Raw genomic sequence first — 15,868 nt, forward strand, 5'->3', positions numbered from 1 at the left:
TGGTGGGTGCTGTTGTCCAGGGATGCTGTGAACACCCTACAGTGTGCAGGGCCGTCCCCATCAACAAAGAACTGTCAAGCTCCGGATGTCAGTAGCGCCGAGCCTGGTTTAACTGCACCACATGTTCTGACATAACATCCCAGGGCTGAGTTAGAGCATGTAATTTTGGGGGTGGGGAGGTCAGAAAGCCTCAGATTCATTCGTTCATTCATTCATTCTCCCATCCACCCACCCTACAGATATTCAGCAAGTGTCCTTGGTGTGGTAGGTGCTGGGGATCCAGCTGTGCACTCGTGGAAATGAGGTGCAAGGAGGGACAGATCACGCACTGTTCTGTGCCTGAAGATGACGGTAACTGCTGTTAAGCACATGAACGGGCAGGAGGATGGGACGGCGGGGGCGGGTCAGGACAGCCGCTCTGGTGAGACGCCGCCTGGGCAGTGCCCTGATGAAGAGAGGGAGCGATTTCTGAGGTGGGAACTTGCTTGATGCGTCCGAGGAACCACAGGCGCCCAGACGCTCAGACCTTGATGACTGTGCAGTGGGAAGTCAGGAAGGCTGGTGCGAATGCAGCTGGCTGTCGCCTGTCCTGCTGTCGACGGCCGCGGGCTGGGGGCCAAGGGCCGGGCCTTCCTCCCCTCCGTCCTCCAGTCGTTCACTCTGTGACGGACACCAAGCGCCCACTGCGCACAGTCACCGTGCGGGGCCTGGTCTGCATGGGCCTGTGCCCGCTGCCTTCCAGCGCCTGTTCGTGGACCTGGACAAAGCTCAGGCTTCTCGTGAGTGCGCCAGTCCTGTGCCATCTGGCCTTTGACCATCTTCCACCACTTGACACCCCAAACTCACCGAGGCCCCCTCCCAGATGCCCCTGGGCGGGCTCTTCTCCCTGTCCTGTGATTACCGGCCTTGAGAGGAGGCTGTGGCTGGGTCACTGTTGTGAACTGGGCCTAGCCTGAGACTGTGCAGCCCCCCTGTACCCCCCAAGCATGGTCCCTATGACTTGGGGACATACAGGACACCCCTGACCCCAAGTCCAAAACAAACAACAAGGGTCCTGGGCCCACTGCCAGCCTCTGAGGAGAGTCTGGGATTTATGGCTGTGTCCCATCACCTTGCTCTGACCACTTAGGGCCAGTCGGGCAGAAAAACCATGGCCCTCTGCAGGGCACCGTGGCCACCTCCCCACACAGGCCACGGCCGTCCCCAGGCCTCTCCCTCAGTGTCATTGCCTGTTGCCCTCCTGAAGCCACGGTGGCCCCTGTGGGCTCACTGAGGTCTAGCCATTCCCGCTGCGTCCCGTCCTGCTCTGAGATCTCCACCCTCCCATCCATCCTTCACCCTGCAGCTGCAGGAGCTGTGAACACAGGCCTGAGCCCAGCCCTTCCTCCTTAACACCTTAAGAGCCTAGGGAACCAGGTGTAAACTCCTCACCTCCAACCTGAGTACAGCCCACCTTCCCCAGCCCACCTGCCCCCATGTCGCCAGTGTCCTGTGCCATAGCCACAGGCTCCTCGCGGCCACAGACGCGCTGTGCCTGTGCTCATGCTCTCCCCACGGGCGACGTCTCTCACCTCCTGTCTGCACATCAATACCTGATCCATCCGTTTAGATCCATCTGAAACACCACCTCCTCTGCACAGCCCACTCTGGCCGGGACTGGTGAGTCCTTCTCTGTCCCTTCATGTCATGTCATTTTACCCTTTGTGGTTGTGAGCTAGGCGAGGTGGTTCTGGTTGCCCCTGATTTATGTATAGGTGAGGCACAGGGAAGTTTGGTGGTCACACGGCTCCTTTGGGCCTCCTTGGACCCAGCCTCCTGTCAGTCCCATGCTTTTTCTGGAACCTCAGACTCATCCTCCCCACATTGACATTGCTTAGAACAGCTTTAGATTGTCTAGAAAATGTGGTGTTGGGGGGCTGTCCCGTGAGCTGAGCTGTTTTTGCCCAGAACTGGTCAAACCTGCAGGAGGTAACGAGCAGGGAGGCTCCGCTCTTGGCTTGGCTTGTGCAATCCCAGGCCCTCGTCCTAGAACTAAGTAAACACACATTGCTCCCCCGTGCAGGGATGGCTGCTCCCCGGCCAGTGCCAAAGAGCTGCCCCTGACCTTCAGCTGATGGCGTGGCAGCAACCTCCAGGCTCCCTGGACTCCCCAAGAGCAACACCCGTTTGATTCCCACATCTAGAGAGGACCCCTCTCTACTTGAAAATCGAGCTGTGGTGATGGTGACAGGAACAGCTGCCTGCTGCTCTCTGTCTCCTAACCACGTGCCCCGCAATGCACATCCTGCTTCATTCTCCTGACCACGCCATTTTACAGACCTGGACCCGGACCCTGAGACCAACACACCAAGTACCTGGCCCTGGTCACACCCGTCCTTATCTGGCAGGGCTGGGACTTGAATCTGGGGAAGCTGATTCTGGACCTCACGCTGCTCAGTACCTTAGGAGCAAACGTTGAGTCCCCCACGTGCCTGATGGGCAGCCTTGGGCTTGCTCCCCAGGGAGCGCAGCTGGGAGGCAGCTTCTCAGGTCACTGAAAACAAAACAGAAACCATGCCACCAAAATTGGAAGCCACTTCTGACTTCCCCTCAGCAAATATGAAAATCAGCTCCCGTTCGTTGACGCTCCTAGGACGGGAAACACACCTAACCGCCTCGAGCACCGGCCACAGCGTTTAGAGTGCAAACCGGTGCCGAACTGAAGGGATCGATCTCGAAGTCACAGTCCTTGTCGGTTTTGAGTTTCTATCTTCCTAGGTTGTTAGAATAACCCTCGACCACCTCTTGGACACTGGGGACTGGGCGAGGTGGCATCCCAACACTCGTTAGGTTGGGCTACAGGTTTCCCAGGGAATGGAGGTAGTTTCCATGGAATATGCCAGAATGCACACTGCCTGGGCCCACGGAGCAGTCAGGAGGCCCCAGGCTCTCCCTGCACTCAAGAGTATATTTGCAGAGTCAACACAGTGCCTGATGTGTCCTTGTCACTGGCCAGGAGCAGGTTCTGAGGATGCTTAGCAGGGCATCAGAGGAGGAAAGGAGCAGATCTCCTGGAGCTGGGTGCTCCTTCGGGGTGCAGAAGGGCCCTCAGGACAGCAGCTGCTCAGGGAGATTCTGGGGGCTGGGAGGGTGGGGGGAAGTTACTGGGGCCATGATTCTTGGAAATCATCCACTGCTGAGAACCCATCAACCTCTTCCACTCGATGAACATTTACTGAGTGTCTACTGTATACTTTGGGCCAGACACTGGGGATGCAGCAGAGAACGGAGAAGAAACCTCCTGTCCTCGAGACAGTCTTTGCCCTTGTCATGACATCCACACCTGGGCCCTGCCCACCCCACCTGCGGCCATCAGGCCTCACCTCCCCTGCATACAACCCCAACTTCCCTGCCATCTCCACACTCCTACTCTGCAGTGACTTTTTTCTAGTTGCCTTTGCCCAGAATACCCTGCCCCTTGATATCCGAACCACCCACCTGGCCGCCTGCCTCCAGGAAATGTGTGTTCTTCTACAAAATATCCGTTATGTCATATCCACACGCCTCCCACCTTGGACCATCTCAGGAGGTTTGACTGGTCCATGTGCCTGGGCCGCAGAGGGCAGCCACCTGGACTTTGTAACTACTGCCCGGTGGCCAGGATAGGAAGTAGAACCTGTTCTGCAGCAGGACCAGCCCATCCGGCAGAACCCTGTGCAGTGGGGGAGGGGAGTGACGCCCGGTGGTCAGGCACGTAGAAGACAATGGCCTCAGAAATCCTCCCTGCGCTGAATGGGTCTTTATGCCTTAAAGTCCTATTTTTAATCTAATACAACACAATGGGTATTCATACCCAAGGGGTTCACTTCAGGTCTCTGCTGTAAAGCAGATCCCCCTGCTCCCCAAGCTATCCCCCTTCCCACTTCTAAGAATGGTGTCAGGAGGGCTGGGGCCAGAGGGGCTGTGGGATGAGGGCAGGCACAGCTGGTCAGGGGAAGACAAGATTAAGAAAGGGGGGATGGGTGGGCGGCTGTTCTGCTCCCTGGGAAGCGCTTTCAGACTCAACCTGCATGGGACTAAAGGCCCTTCTATCTGGTCATTCACACCTACAACCCAACAGCACTTTTGGACTGGGATCCAAGAAGCCTTCCTCTGCAGGGCCCATTCATTAAGCAAATATTTCCGGAACAAGGGCCTTCTACATATAGGGCTTGGTCCAGTAACTAAATGCCCAGGGTAGGGGAACTGGGGTGCCCATGCACCACATGGCTGGGTTAGGGGACACAGGCAGCTTCTGCAGACTGGGTCTTGAAAAGTGCCAAAAGGAAACTACCACTCCTGGTAAAGCCAGCTACTAGAGTAGCCACCTTGGGTTGGAGGAGCACAGCACCAGGGCCCAGAACTTGGGCTGCCAGACCTCCTTGGGAGCAGCAGGAGCCCAGCAAGGACTCAGGGAAAGGGCGCCTCAGATACTGAGACCTCCAAGGGCCGAAAACGTGATGCACAAGAGAGAACCTAGTATGGCATTCTAGTCCCCTGGCGTGGCTGGAGCTCAGCAAGGGCTGAGCAGGAGATCACACCTGGGCCACCAAGGGGCAATGTTCTCCATCCATGATAGAAACCACAGCTCCCATGGCCCAACTCCCACCAGGCCCTGCTGCTGACAGTAGCCCTGGGAACCCCAAGGACCCAGAAAGGGCTCGTTTTATCCTGCAGGCTGCACCAGTCCAACTGGACAGCCAGCTGTACAGCCCACCTCCCCACTGGCTCATCTGGCTGACCCCCCTCTCCCCCAATGTCCCCACAGGCTGGCAAGAAGGACCTGTTCAGGGGTCCAGTGTAGGACAGACTCTTCCACTGGTCTTGGGGCCTGTTTGACCACCAGGTGTCTGGATAACTGGTGCTGTTCCGATTCCAAAGCTCTGAGTTCAGAAACACACCTGGACCCTCCTGGGGTTGGCCAGGCAAAGCCAGGGATAAAAACTGGTGAGGTTTGTGTTCATGGCCCACTCACACTACCCTGGGGCTCAGCGGCTGGTGAGGGGCCCTGGCTTGATGAAGGGGTCCACATGTCTGGGCTCTGGCCTAGACTCTCCCTCACCAGCTGTTTGTGTCCACAATTGTACAGCTCCTCAGTGCTGACTTCTGAGAGCCTGGGAGATTACAACTCCCTGTCTATGTGGGAGGTCACTGTTGATTCCACGGTACACCCCTGCCCTTCAGACAAGTGACCTTGATTTATGCAGGTGGTAGCTATGTGAGGTCTCTCCTTCCCCGGAACGTAATGTGGGTATTTACCAACAAGGCAGCCACACTCCCAGCTACACTCCTAATTTGTGCTGAGGCCCTGACCTTACATCATGCCCTCCAAAGGGGGCTGCTGAGCCACTGTGCCCTGTCTGAGGATCCCTTCACAGCAGCAGAGGGGCACACCGGGACCAACCATCTGAACAGCAAGAGGTGAGGGCTTGGCTTGGGGCAGCTGCTAAATGACAGCACATTTTATGTCCTCCGTATTCAGCTGGCTGATGTCCTCTCAGCATTCCCGGCCCTCTTCCTCAGAACAGGTGCATGACAGGGTGGTGGTGATGGCCACAGGTGCGCATGCTTGAGAAACTATTACACCCTGTCCAGCTCTGATGAGGGCACTTTCTGCAGCTAATTGTCCACTCAGACACTTAGGTCTTATTGTTTAACCACCTTGAAATTTATGTTTCGTAAATGTATGCCCATTAAACACTGCAGTTTCTTAAAGAGCAGTCCAGATAAAAGAGACCAGCAAAGACGGCACCTGGATCCCAAGCCACCCCCACCCGTTATCCTCTGCACCCCGTTGCCCTGGAGGTGCAAGACCCAGAATGGCAGCGGCCTGGGCTTCACATGGCTGCCTGCAGGCCTATCCTGGTTCCCTGGTCACCCAAGCTGCCGAGCAGGACCCTGCTGCTTGAGCACACAGGAAGGCCACTGTGATGTGTGTGCCACTCTGGCCCATTTTGCATTGCTTTCTCATGCTCTGAATTTAGACAGTGACTGACGTGTATTGTTCCCCCAACCCTTACTTCTGTGTGGCAGCCCCTGCCTGGTTTGAGGGCATTTTACCAATCGTAGGTTCTCTGGGCTGCTCTTACCCCATCTCCCAAAACATCTAGAAACTCATGGCCATATCTCAGATGAAAAGGTGAACATATAAATTTCCAGGGAAAGTTTTGAAGCTTTGCCTTGCTAGGCTTTGAAACCACAGCCTGGAGCCATTGTGATGACTGCTGTCCCCTTGTGGCCACATCCACGCCCTGCAGGCCACTTACTGCACCTTCAGTGGGTAAGAGCCCCATTGCGGCTGGGATGCATCCTCAGGGAGAGGCAGAGAGGGTACAAGGCAGATCAGCCAGGAGCGGAAAGCCACTGGACCAATAGATGCTCAAGCCTCTCACCACCGGGTAAGGAGCCCCATGCCCATACACCCTGGAGGACATCCACACATCACAGAGGTGTGGGCTGAATGGCAGAAAGGGGGGTGTTCTTTGTCCCAGTGTCAGTGCCCCCCAGGGCCCATCCTGCTGCTTGGGGAGCATCCCCAGAGAGCAAGTGTACTCACCAGAGAAATCCTTCTTCCCAGGCAGCACAGGCATGGATCTTTTTGGAAACTGCTTTGGGAGATAAGCAGAGTACCCAGCAGCAGCAAACAGGAGACCCTCCCTCTGCCCCTGCCCCACTCTGGGGGCCTTAGGGTAGGGTCAACAGCCAGGACCCCCAGCCACTCTCCAGGAATGAGACAGTGCACTGGACAACATCCAGGTGTAGTGTAGCTTGGTTTTATTTATGTCCACAAATATTTCAAAAAAATTACAAAATACTCAAATGGAGAGAACACAGAAGTCACGATTTTGGGTGTCTACTCTGTTTACACTGTGTCATCTCATGGCAAACTACTCATATATACATTTAGCTTCAAGATATATATAAACATAGCAAATCAGAATGTGCACCTGCTCTGCTTCTGCTGCAGTGACACGTGAAGCTCAACCCTGACGACACTGAACAAGATACATACAAGACACAGAAAAGCAAAACCAAACTTCAAACAAAAGGAAGGAAAATCCCAAAGGAAACCAAGTGGTTGGGCTTCAGAGACACCACAAAGTTCTGGAGCCTCCTAAACAAACTGTAGTTGATCAGGTGCAGGTTTCAGGCTGTGGGTTTTTTTAATAAAAGAATCTCAGTGCTTTACCTCGGGATATGGGGAGAAACCCAAAACATAACAAGAAAACACCTTCAAGACAGTTTTCAAGTACAGACTTCAAAGTACTTCACTTTCTCTTCTTTGGAAAAATGGATGATAGAGGAGATAAAGAAAGTTTAACTGAATGGTAGATATTGCGCTCTACCAAAAAGAAAGAAAACAAAAACAAAAACAAAAACAGGGTGGTGGCATGGGTGCAGGAGTCTGCTCATCCAGAGCCCAGCAAGAAGAGGCCTCAGAGCCACAGAGAAGGGAACCTCGCAGAACAGACCAGCCTAGATGGCACATCACCACCCACAGAAGGAAACTAATGCCTCCGTGCCAACACAGCCAGAAGTTTGATGACAAAGGGCTACTTTGAGCTTGCAACCCCTGGGGAACTAAAGTTAAGGCAGAAATGGAATGAGAAAAAATGAAATAAAAAAACTACAAACATTTTCAACAGACAAAACAATCCTATCTGTCCCAACTGACACGAAACTTGGTTTTAATAGAAACTGGAAATGCCGCAATGCAGGTTTGAATCTGGAACCAGCATTTGATACCTGCTGGTTTCTGGGTGAAACTATTAGCCTCTCTTCCCACCCCTGTGCAGCCTGGGTCCTGGATGTACTTTGTGTCTCTTGACCCACAGTGTGGTCTCTCATCCGACAATTCTTGGATGTGACATACAATGGCAGAAACAGCCCTTGAGAGCCTGAGAGAGGATTGGAAGAGGTCATGTCCTGGCAGAGGCCTCCTTGATTAGACGCAGACATCCCCAGAATTTCCCCTCCCTCTGCTTCAGAGAAAGTATATCACATCAGCAACCTAGAAAGTAATGGCAGGCTCTCTCCAGCACAGCTTGGCTCTGAAGGCCTGACCTAAAAAGGGGCACCTCCCAGGTGGAAGCCTGCTTTCCGACTTCACCTTCCTACTGCCAGGCTGAAGAGTGGGACTCAAATGCTTTCCCACTCTGGTGCGGGTCGCCATGCACAGACCTGCTCTGAGGGGGAAAGCAGGGTGCCACCCACAGCAGTGTTAACTCCAGGGTCTCCCTCACTCAAAGGCAGCCTCAGTCTGCGACAAGGACGATGTGGCTTGGTCCTCACCACGAAGATCCAAATGATGATGCCCATGAAAAGGCAGATTTCTAAAAGATTCCTTTGGCAAGCATATGTCCTGGGTCTTTCTTGTGCTGACTTACTTGTATGGAATCACTTTCTTGAATTTTCTAAAACATTTATGAAATTTTTAGGATACTGAAAAAGGCAATTCATCCAAAACAATCAAATATGTGTGCACAGAAACCTACAAGGAAATCTACAATCAGACACACATAAACATGTGCTTTCTATACCTCAGAGACAGAACGATGGGGACATCGGGGAACAGAAAGTGAACATTTAACTCCTGCACTCTTTGTGGGAAATAAAAGAAGTTCAATCTAACAGACGTCTGCACCTCTGGCCAGACGCATGCAAGGAGCAGACAAAAGTGAAAATCAAAGCAGCAAAACAGTTTGTAACATTGTCCCTACAAACCCCTGGATGCTCACTACCGTGACCAAACCTAGTCCCAAGCTTTTGCCTGTTTGCAATTAGTCACGCCCATCTGCTCCCTTTAATTAAAGGGATAATTATATATAACTTTTTATTAAAAAATCAACTCTGTATTCTGTCAATAGCTGGTAGGAATTCACAATTAGTGACATGGCTGGAAAAAATAGATCAGAATAATAGTTCGTGGAAGGAAAAAAAGGCTGTTCTAAAATTTATTTACAGACGTAAAAAGCCATGCTGCAGAACTTTCTCAAATTATGAAGATTTCCTACAATGTATTAAAATAAAAGATTTTTTAAAAATTATAGCTCTTGGATTCCAAACTCATATCATATGCCACCTATCTGCAAACCTTGTGGGTTTTGGAACACACGTAACTGAGTGTGTCTGCACGCACAGTGAAGGGTACGAACTGGATCCTAGCACCTACTGAGAAATCAAGGAGAAGAGAACTAAAGCCAACCCCAAGACTGCAGGGGAGTTTTCCAAATGTTCAGCCCAATCCAGGACTCACTAAGTTTCTGGGGGACTGTCATGCAGGGAGACCCAAACCAGTCTCAGGTAATCCTCTCGACAAACGAACACTATTTATGCAGATACATTTTTAGTTGTGGGGTTTTTAAATATATAAAGAAATCTTTAGAAGATAATCATTTTGCTTTTGCAGCTCCTATTGTATGTAAAAAGTCCTGTTTCTCCCCCCAAGAATTGGGGTTTCCACAGCCAGCGTTAACAAATAAATAACTTATAACTGCTTGTCACCTTCTTTCTTCAGTCGACTGGAGAGAAAAGAAAGGAAAGAATATTTGATATTAGGCCTGGGCAGGAGGATCAGGTAGGCTTTGAGCACCCTGAGGGTGATAAGCAGGTAGCTCAGGGGTCCAGATGCCTGCTGGCAAGGACCCCATCGAGGCAAACCCCAACCCTGACCCAGCAGCCTCCCATATACCTGACCTAGCCCTCACCTCCCTTCCTCTGTTCCTCCTATCAATAGATGCAGACATCCCCAGAATTTCCCCTCCCTCTGCCATTACTAATGGCAGGCTTTCTCTAGGACAGCTTGGTTTGAAGGCCTGACCTCCTAAAAAGTGGCAAATTCCAGGTGGAAGCCTACTTTCCGACTTCACGGTCCTACTGCCAGAATGAAGAGTGGGACTCAAATGGTTTCCCAGTCTGGCATGGGTTGCTATGCACAGACCTGCTCTGGGGTGGCTCCATGGGGGTGCCCTCTAGAGCTCCGGGGAGCAGCCTGGCACTGGCTGTTACAGGGTACATGTGGCAGACAGGCCCCCCCCCCTTCCTCACCTGTAATAATCTTCCTGACTTGGTAGGTGGCCACCGTGCATGTGGGGGTGTCCGTGCAGCCACTGCTGCTCCATGGCCAGTCTCTGCAGCTCGGCCGACTGGGCATGCATGGCCTGCAGCTGGTGGGCCGCTGACATGGGGGGTGGGATGGCCCCAGGCAGGTCTCGGGGGTAGGGGGTACCTGCCAAACACAAAACAGCCTCTGCTACAGAAGCAGCCAGAGGAGTGACCTAGCAGGAGTGCTGCCACAGCAAAAGGGCAACACAGGTCTAATGACAGGCAGGGAAGTCAGGAGAGAGCCCACTCAGTGCCGGGCACTGCTGGCTCTGGGAGTCAAGCCAGTCCTTCCCAGGCTGTGCAGAAAGCACTCACCAAGGTGAGGGGCAAGAGGCTTCCCTGCAGAGGGAAGGCCCACAGTAGTGCCCACTGATCCTGCTGCCTGGACTCTGCCCAGACCCCTGCTGCTCATACCCCGGGCCTCAGTCTAAGGGCTTCTTCAGGATGGCCTCCCCGAGCCCTCCATCTAAATGAGGTGCCTCTGCAACTCTTGCCACCCAGCAAGCCTTCTATTAGGCACCCTCCTGTCCTCTGAGAGCAGGAGTTTGCCTGCCTTGTTCCCACGTGGATGCCCTGCACATGGGCAGGGACCCACAACTGTTCAACATGTAAATGGGCGAACCAACAGGACAGCAGACAGACCTGCCCCCAACTCTCACACAGGACTCCTGCCCTCCCCCAGGTGAATTCTTACCAAAAACTGGATGACGAAGCATCTCATGCTCATGGGGGGGCTGTCCAAGTAGAGGATTGGGGAGGGTGCCAGGCGGGTAGGGGAAGCGAGCCAGGTGAGGGCCAGCGGTCAGGGGGTCAACCAGCGGGTGGACGGGGCCTGCTGAACCTGAAAAAGGACCAAAGGCCAGATGCAGGTGGCACACAGCTCTGGTGCTCTTCCACGTTCACTTTCCTTGGCTACATTACCTGTGACTTTCTCCTCCTCCACATAGGCTCCTGGTCACCAAAAACTCCTGCCCTGAAGTGGCCGCCCCACCACCTTCAGTGAGAGGCCGGAGAGTGGGAAGCAGGAGCCACCATCTTCACACCCACTTCCTCCTCCCACTCAGTGCAGCGCTGCGGCCCGGGCTCAGCTCAGCACCACTCTCTTCTCTGCTGGCACCAAATGTCACTATGGTCCAACCCTGCTGCACCATCGCTGGTGGGGCTTTCAGCACTGCTGTCTCCAGCGCCGCCTTGGGACTCTGCAGCTGTCCGTCCCCGAATGCCAGCTGCTCGCCCTTTCCCTCAGAGACCCCCTGCAGCCAGCCTTTCCTGACAGCCCTCTCTAGAACACCAGCCTGCTTCCCTGCTCTCAGCCGTTCTCCTGATCCCCTTCTCTGGATTTATCTTTCTTCAGAACACTCACTCACCACTCTTCATGTCCTGGCACAATTTTACTGTCTCCCCAAATTGGGAGGTGCAATGTGGATAGGGTTTTGCCTGCACCTAAACCTGTGCCATGCACATCCCAGGTGCTCAGTGTACATATGCTGAACGGATAAGCAATGCGTGAATGAACAGATGGCTGCCTGTCCTCACACACAGTTACACTGATCCTAATAAGGCCCGCACCAAGTGGCATCAAAGCTTCAGGAGGCAAGACCACGACGGTGAACGCTCTCCTGTGAATCAGGGCTGGTACGTGGATAGGAACTGCCCTCCCTGCCTCTGGGCCTTGCTCTGTCTGCCGTTCCTCTGCCTGGCGCTAGAGGTTTGCCCACAGGGAAGGGAGGTGTGCAGGCTGTGCCACAGGCCTTCCACGCAGGCCCTTGTCCCCTGGTGTAGGCACACTTGCCTGCTCTTAAGCACAGCCAGACTCCCTCCTAGCCCATCTTGCCGGGCTGCAGAGGGAGCCGGCTGTGCCCGCCTCTGCCTCAGACCAGTCTTCCCCCTAAGCTGACCACACAGTGGACCTTCGGAAGCTCCTGTTCCCAGAGTGGACAGGACTGGGCAGCCCTGGCCAGGCAAGTCAGCCCACAGCACTTGGTCAAAGCAAGAAGCCCTAACCCCGTTCCTCAAAAGAACAGAGGACTGCTCCGTTAAGTTCTCGCTAAACAACAACCTGTAGCTTCCTTGGGTAGCCTGATGCCTCCATCTGTACCTTCCCTGGCTCCGAAGGCCACAAGGCCCTGCCCTACTGTCCTCAACCTTCCCAGTGAGCTCAGGCCTCTTCCCTCCACCCCCGGCATGGGGCCAAGAACCTCAGCTTCACCAGGAGCTGTATGCAGAGGGGCCCGGGCACTGCAGCTTTCTGGACCTTGCAGCTCTGGATCAGAGGGCTGCACAGAGATGGGGCTGTCTGTGACAGAGAAAGAAGTAATCCCCAACAGCCTAAGATCTGCCAGGAGTTAGGGATTCATTCAGAAAGAACACTCTCTGCTCCTGGCCAGTGGCTGTCTCTAGTCAGCCCCTATGGCCCCTCTGTGCCTTCTTCCCACTCCACCCCAGCTAGGGCACCCACCTTGGTGGAGGGGATCCTGCTGGTGCAGGTGGAGGTGGGAGTGGATGTGAGAGTGCTGGTGGTGGTGCGGGGTCACGTTGAACATCTGCAGCCGGGCCAGGGGGTCGCTGGTCAGTGATGCCATGCGCTCCGCATGGATGCGCTCTGCCGCCAATCTGTCAGGGTAGCTCATCTCGGGCCGCAGCTGGGGGCCCGCCAGGGCCAGTCTCTCCCTCTCCAAGGGGTTCAAGCCCGGGTGGAAGGAAGCGAAAGGGTGGGGACCGGCAGTGGGGGGTATGGTAAGGGCGCTGTGCCGGGCGAAGTGCTCCATAGGGTTGGTGGCTGGGTGCAGGGGATCCAGCTCTGGGGGCTTCACCTCGAAGCCCGGCTTCATCCTCTCCCGCAGCTCGCGCTCCCGGATCTCCCGCTCCCGGATCTCGCGCTCGCGGAGCTCCCGCTCGCGGATGGTGGGGTCCACATTGTAGAGGCCAGGCATGTGGTAGGCCAGCAGGGGGTCAGCAGGATTGAGGGGCATATAGAAGGGGTGATTGCGATTGGTGGGTGACATGACGTGAGGCCGAGCGTACTCGCTCAGAGTCCGAAGGGCAGGCGTGTCGGGCCCGATGTATGGGGGCACGGCAGCGATGGTAGTTGGTGGAGGCTCGAAGGATGGCCGCATGTGGCCGGGACCACCGAGCTGGGGGTCGCTGAGGCGGCCTTCGTGTGCCGAGCTGGATGCTTTCTGCTGAAGGAAAGGAGAGTGTGAGGGGGTAGCTGAGCTGCCCAGGGGTCTGTGCCTGGTGCTCACCGTGGAGGTGGGCCGTGGCCTGCTCCCATCCTTTGCTGGGAGTTCAATCAGGTTCCCCCATCCCAACATGGAGACCCGGCCCTAGCCATGGCCAGGCACCAGGATGTGGTCCAGCCCCTGCTGTGACAGAGTTGTGTTTGTACCACAGCTCCCTTTGTGTCCTAGATGGCTGTGTACCTGTGAAACAACACAGGTCACAAGGGAAGGTGCCTGTGAGAGTGAGCCAGGGTGGGAGTGTGTACAAGGGAGCCCAGTAGGCCAGGAGGCTCACCACGAGGTCCTCACACCATGTCACCGGCTGGCTACTCTTTCCCCCACCTGCAGAAGCAGGTGCTGGGTGACCCAGCCCCTGAGAGGGCAGGGCTGCTGGAGGGGTCCAGCTGGCCTGGCTACTGCCCTGAGTGCCTGCTTCTCCTCCCAGGTCCTTCACTCACATTTCTCTCTGGCTCCTTCGATCATGTGGGGGAGACAAGCCCCCAGGCTACAGAGAAAGGACAGGCCCTTTCCTCAAAAGCCCTCATGCAGGCAGACACCAAGTCACTGCTGTGAACGAGCCAGGGCCTGCTGGCGCAGTCAGGGATGTGCAGTGCTTGGTGGCAAAGCCTAGGGATAGGGTGTGAACAGCAGCCAACCCTCCAGCTGCCGTGAGACCAAGCAGGCAGCGTCGGGCCACGCTGGGTGGCCCTGTGTGCTCCCGCGCCCAGCACTCACAGCGGCCCGCTCGGCCTCCCGCTCGCGCTCGCGTTCCCGCTCCTTCTCCTTCTCCTTCTCGCGCTCACGCTCCTCCCGGGCTTTCTGCTCGGCCTCTCGCTTGGCCTTCTCAATGGCCTCCTCTCTCTTCTTGGCCAGTTTGGACCCGGCCAGAGGCATGAAGTACAGGTCTGTCCGCGCACATGAGTTGTAACCCCGGTCCAGGTGTTTGTAGAACCTAAGAGGCACATCTCTCGCTGGGGGCTACTGCCTGAGCTGCGCCTGCGCTGCCTCCCGCCGAAGCCCACCCGCCCAGCTCGCCTTTGCCCCACCCGGACCCAAATCTCCAGGAACTGATACCTGGCTGACTGGCTGGCATGGCTGGGAGTGTCCACCACAGTGGGTTCAGGGGACGGGCTCCTTGGTGGGGGAGGGGGACTCTCAGGCTCCTCAGCATCGTCCAGAGCCTCCTCCTTGATCTGGACGGTGGGGAGTGGGCACGATGGCCCCCCTGGCATGCTGCCTCCCGAGGAAACCGCAGTAGAGCAGGGTGGCTGGGCTGAGGTGCTGGGTCCCGCGGGTGGGGTGGAGGTTGAGGGACAGGTCGGAGGGGTGATGGGAGGAGGGCCCCCAGGGACAAAGGGGTGCTGAGCGAATGGGGGCTGGGGGGGCACCTGGTGGAGGCCTGCAGGGGGGTGGGAGGCAGCAGGAGGGGGCAGGCTCTGGGTCTGGGTCAGCCCGGGGGGCTGGGCGGGGGAGGAAGGCAATGGCTGGCTCTGAGGCATGAGCTGCAGGGGCGGTGGGTGGGCTGAAGGGGGGTGGTGTGTGGACAGGGAGCTCAGAGGCTTCAGGGCTGGAGGGGGTGGCAGGTTGGCATTCATGGAGAAGGGTGAGGGCCCCGAGAGGTGAGGCGGGTGCTTGTGGGCCTGTGGTGCTGGCAGCTGGGGGATGGGTGTGGTGGGGGGGGGCTTGATGTGAGGCATGGACAAGGGTGCGGGCGGCAGGGGCTGCTCCCGTGGGGGTGGCTGGGGCTGCAGCGCTGACTGAGCGGCTGGGAGCTGCAGGGTGGCATGGGGGTGAGCTGCCGCTGGGGCGGCCCCCAGAGGGGGCTGGCCTTGGGATGCCTGGGGAGGGAGGCCAAAGGGCTGAGGGGGGCCTGGGTGCTGCAACAGGGGCCCGGCCTGCAGGCTGTGAGGTCCAGGTGGGCCCTGACTGTGCAGGGTGGGCTGGGTGTGAGGCGGGGCAGAGGTCTGGCCAGCCGGCCCGGTCAGAGGCTGCAGCGGGGGATGCGGGGAGGGCAGCCGCTGCGGATGCAGGGCAGGCGCTTGCTGGATATGAGTGTGGGGAGCAGGCACCACTGGAGCCTGTGGCTGATTAGGGGGCTGGGAGGCTGCGGGGGAGCCCTGTGGAGGGAGTGCAGAGGCAGCAGGCGTGGGCCCTGGCGTGGGCAGCTGGGGTGTTCCTGGAGGGGCTGTGGAGGGACCTGGGGTGGCCCCACTGGGAGCCTGCAAGGCTGGGGGCTGGGCCTGCAGCATCTGCTGCTGGGCTGATGAGTCTGAGTCACTCTCATTGTCCTGGGGGCTGGGGATGCTGGGGGACGTGCTGCGATTGTCCTGGTCGATGTCTTTGGGGTCACTACTGCCCTCATCGTTGATGCTACGACTGTCCGAACTTTCTCCCTCGCCTTCAGATGGTGAGTTGGGCCGGCTGATCTCCTAGAGCCAGAGAAGGGAGAGATGGAAGCCCTAGAAGAGCAGAGCCCTCTCTGCTCCATGTTGCTAGCACTGGGCACACAATCAAGTCTATAAAGA

General features: G+C 56.3%; 1 protein-coding gene across 4 annotated transcripts in view; it reads right to left on the bottom strand.

The window, feature by feature from the left end:
- Positions 1-6,775: 6,775 nt before the first annotated feature.
- Positions 6,776-15,868, bottom strand: part of RERE (arginine-glutamic acid dipeptide repeats) — a 397,225-nt gene continuing 388,132 nt past the window's right edge. For 3 of the 4 annotated variants that reach the window (XM_063107114.1, XM_063107116.1, XM_063107117.1), the window contains 6 exons: positions 14,418-15,772; positions 14,079-14,295; positions 12,581-13,304; positions 10,817-10,963; positions 10,066-10,246; positions 6,776-9,539 (listed from right to left, as the gene is read on the bottom strand). In XM_063107114.1, the coding sequence (XP_062963184.1) occupies positions 9,506-9,539; positions 10,066-10,246; positions 10,817-10,963; positions 12,581-13,304; positions 14,079-14,295; positions 14,418-15,772 (2,658 nt within the window). In that variant the 3' untranslated portion in view covers positions 6,776-9,505. The remainder of the gene's footprint in view (positions 9,540-10,065; positions 10,247-10,816; positions 10,964-12,580; positions 13,305-14,078; positions 14,296-14,417; positions 15,773-15,868) is intronic. The other variant, XM_063107115.1, reaches the window with a different exon arrangement.

This window comes from Cynocephalus volans, chromosome 8 (genome assembly GCF_027409185.1).
Source record: "Cynocephalus volans isolate mCynVol1 chromosome 8, mCynVol1.pri, whole genome shotgun sequence".
Lineage (NCBI taxonomy): Eukaryota > Metazoa > Chordata > Mammalia > Dermoptera > Cynocephalidae > Cynocephalus > Cynocephalus volans.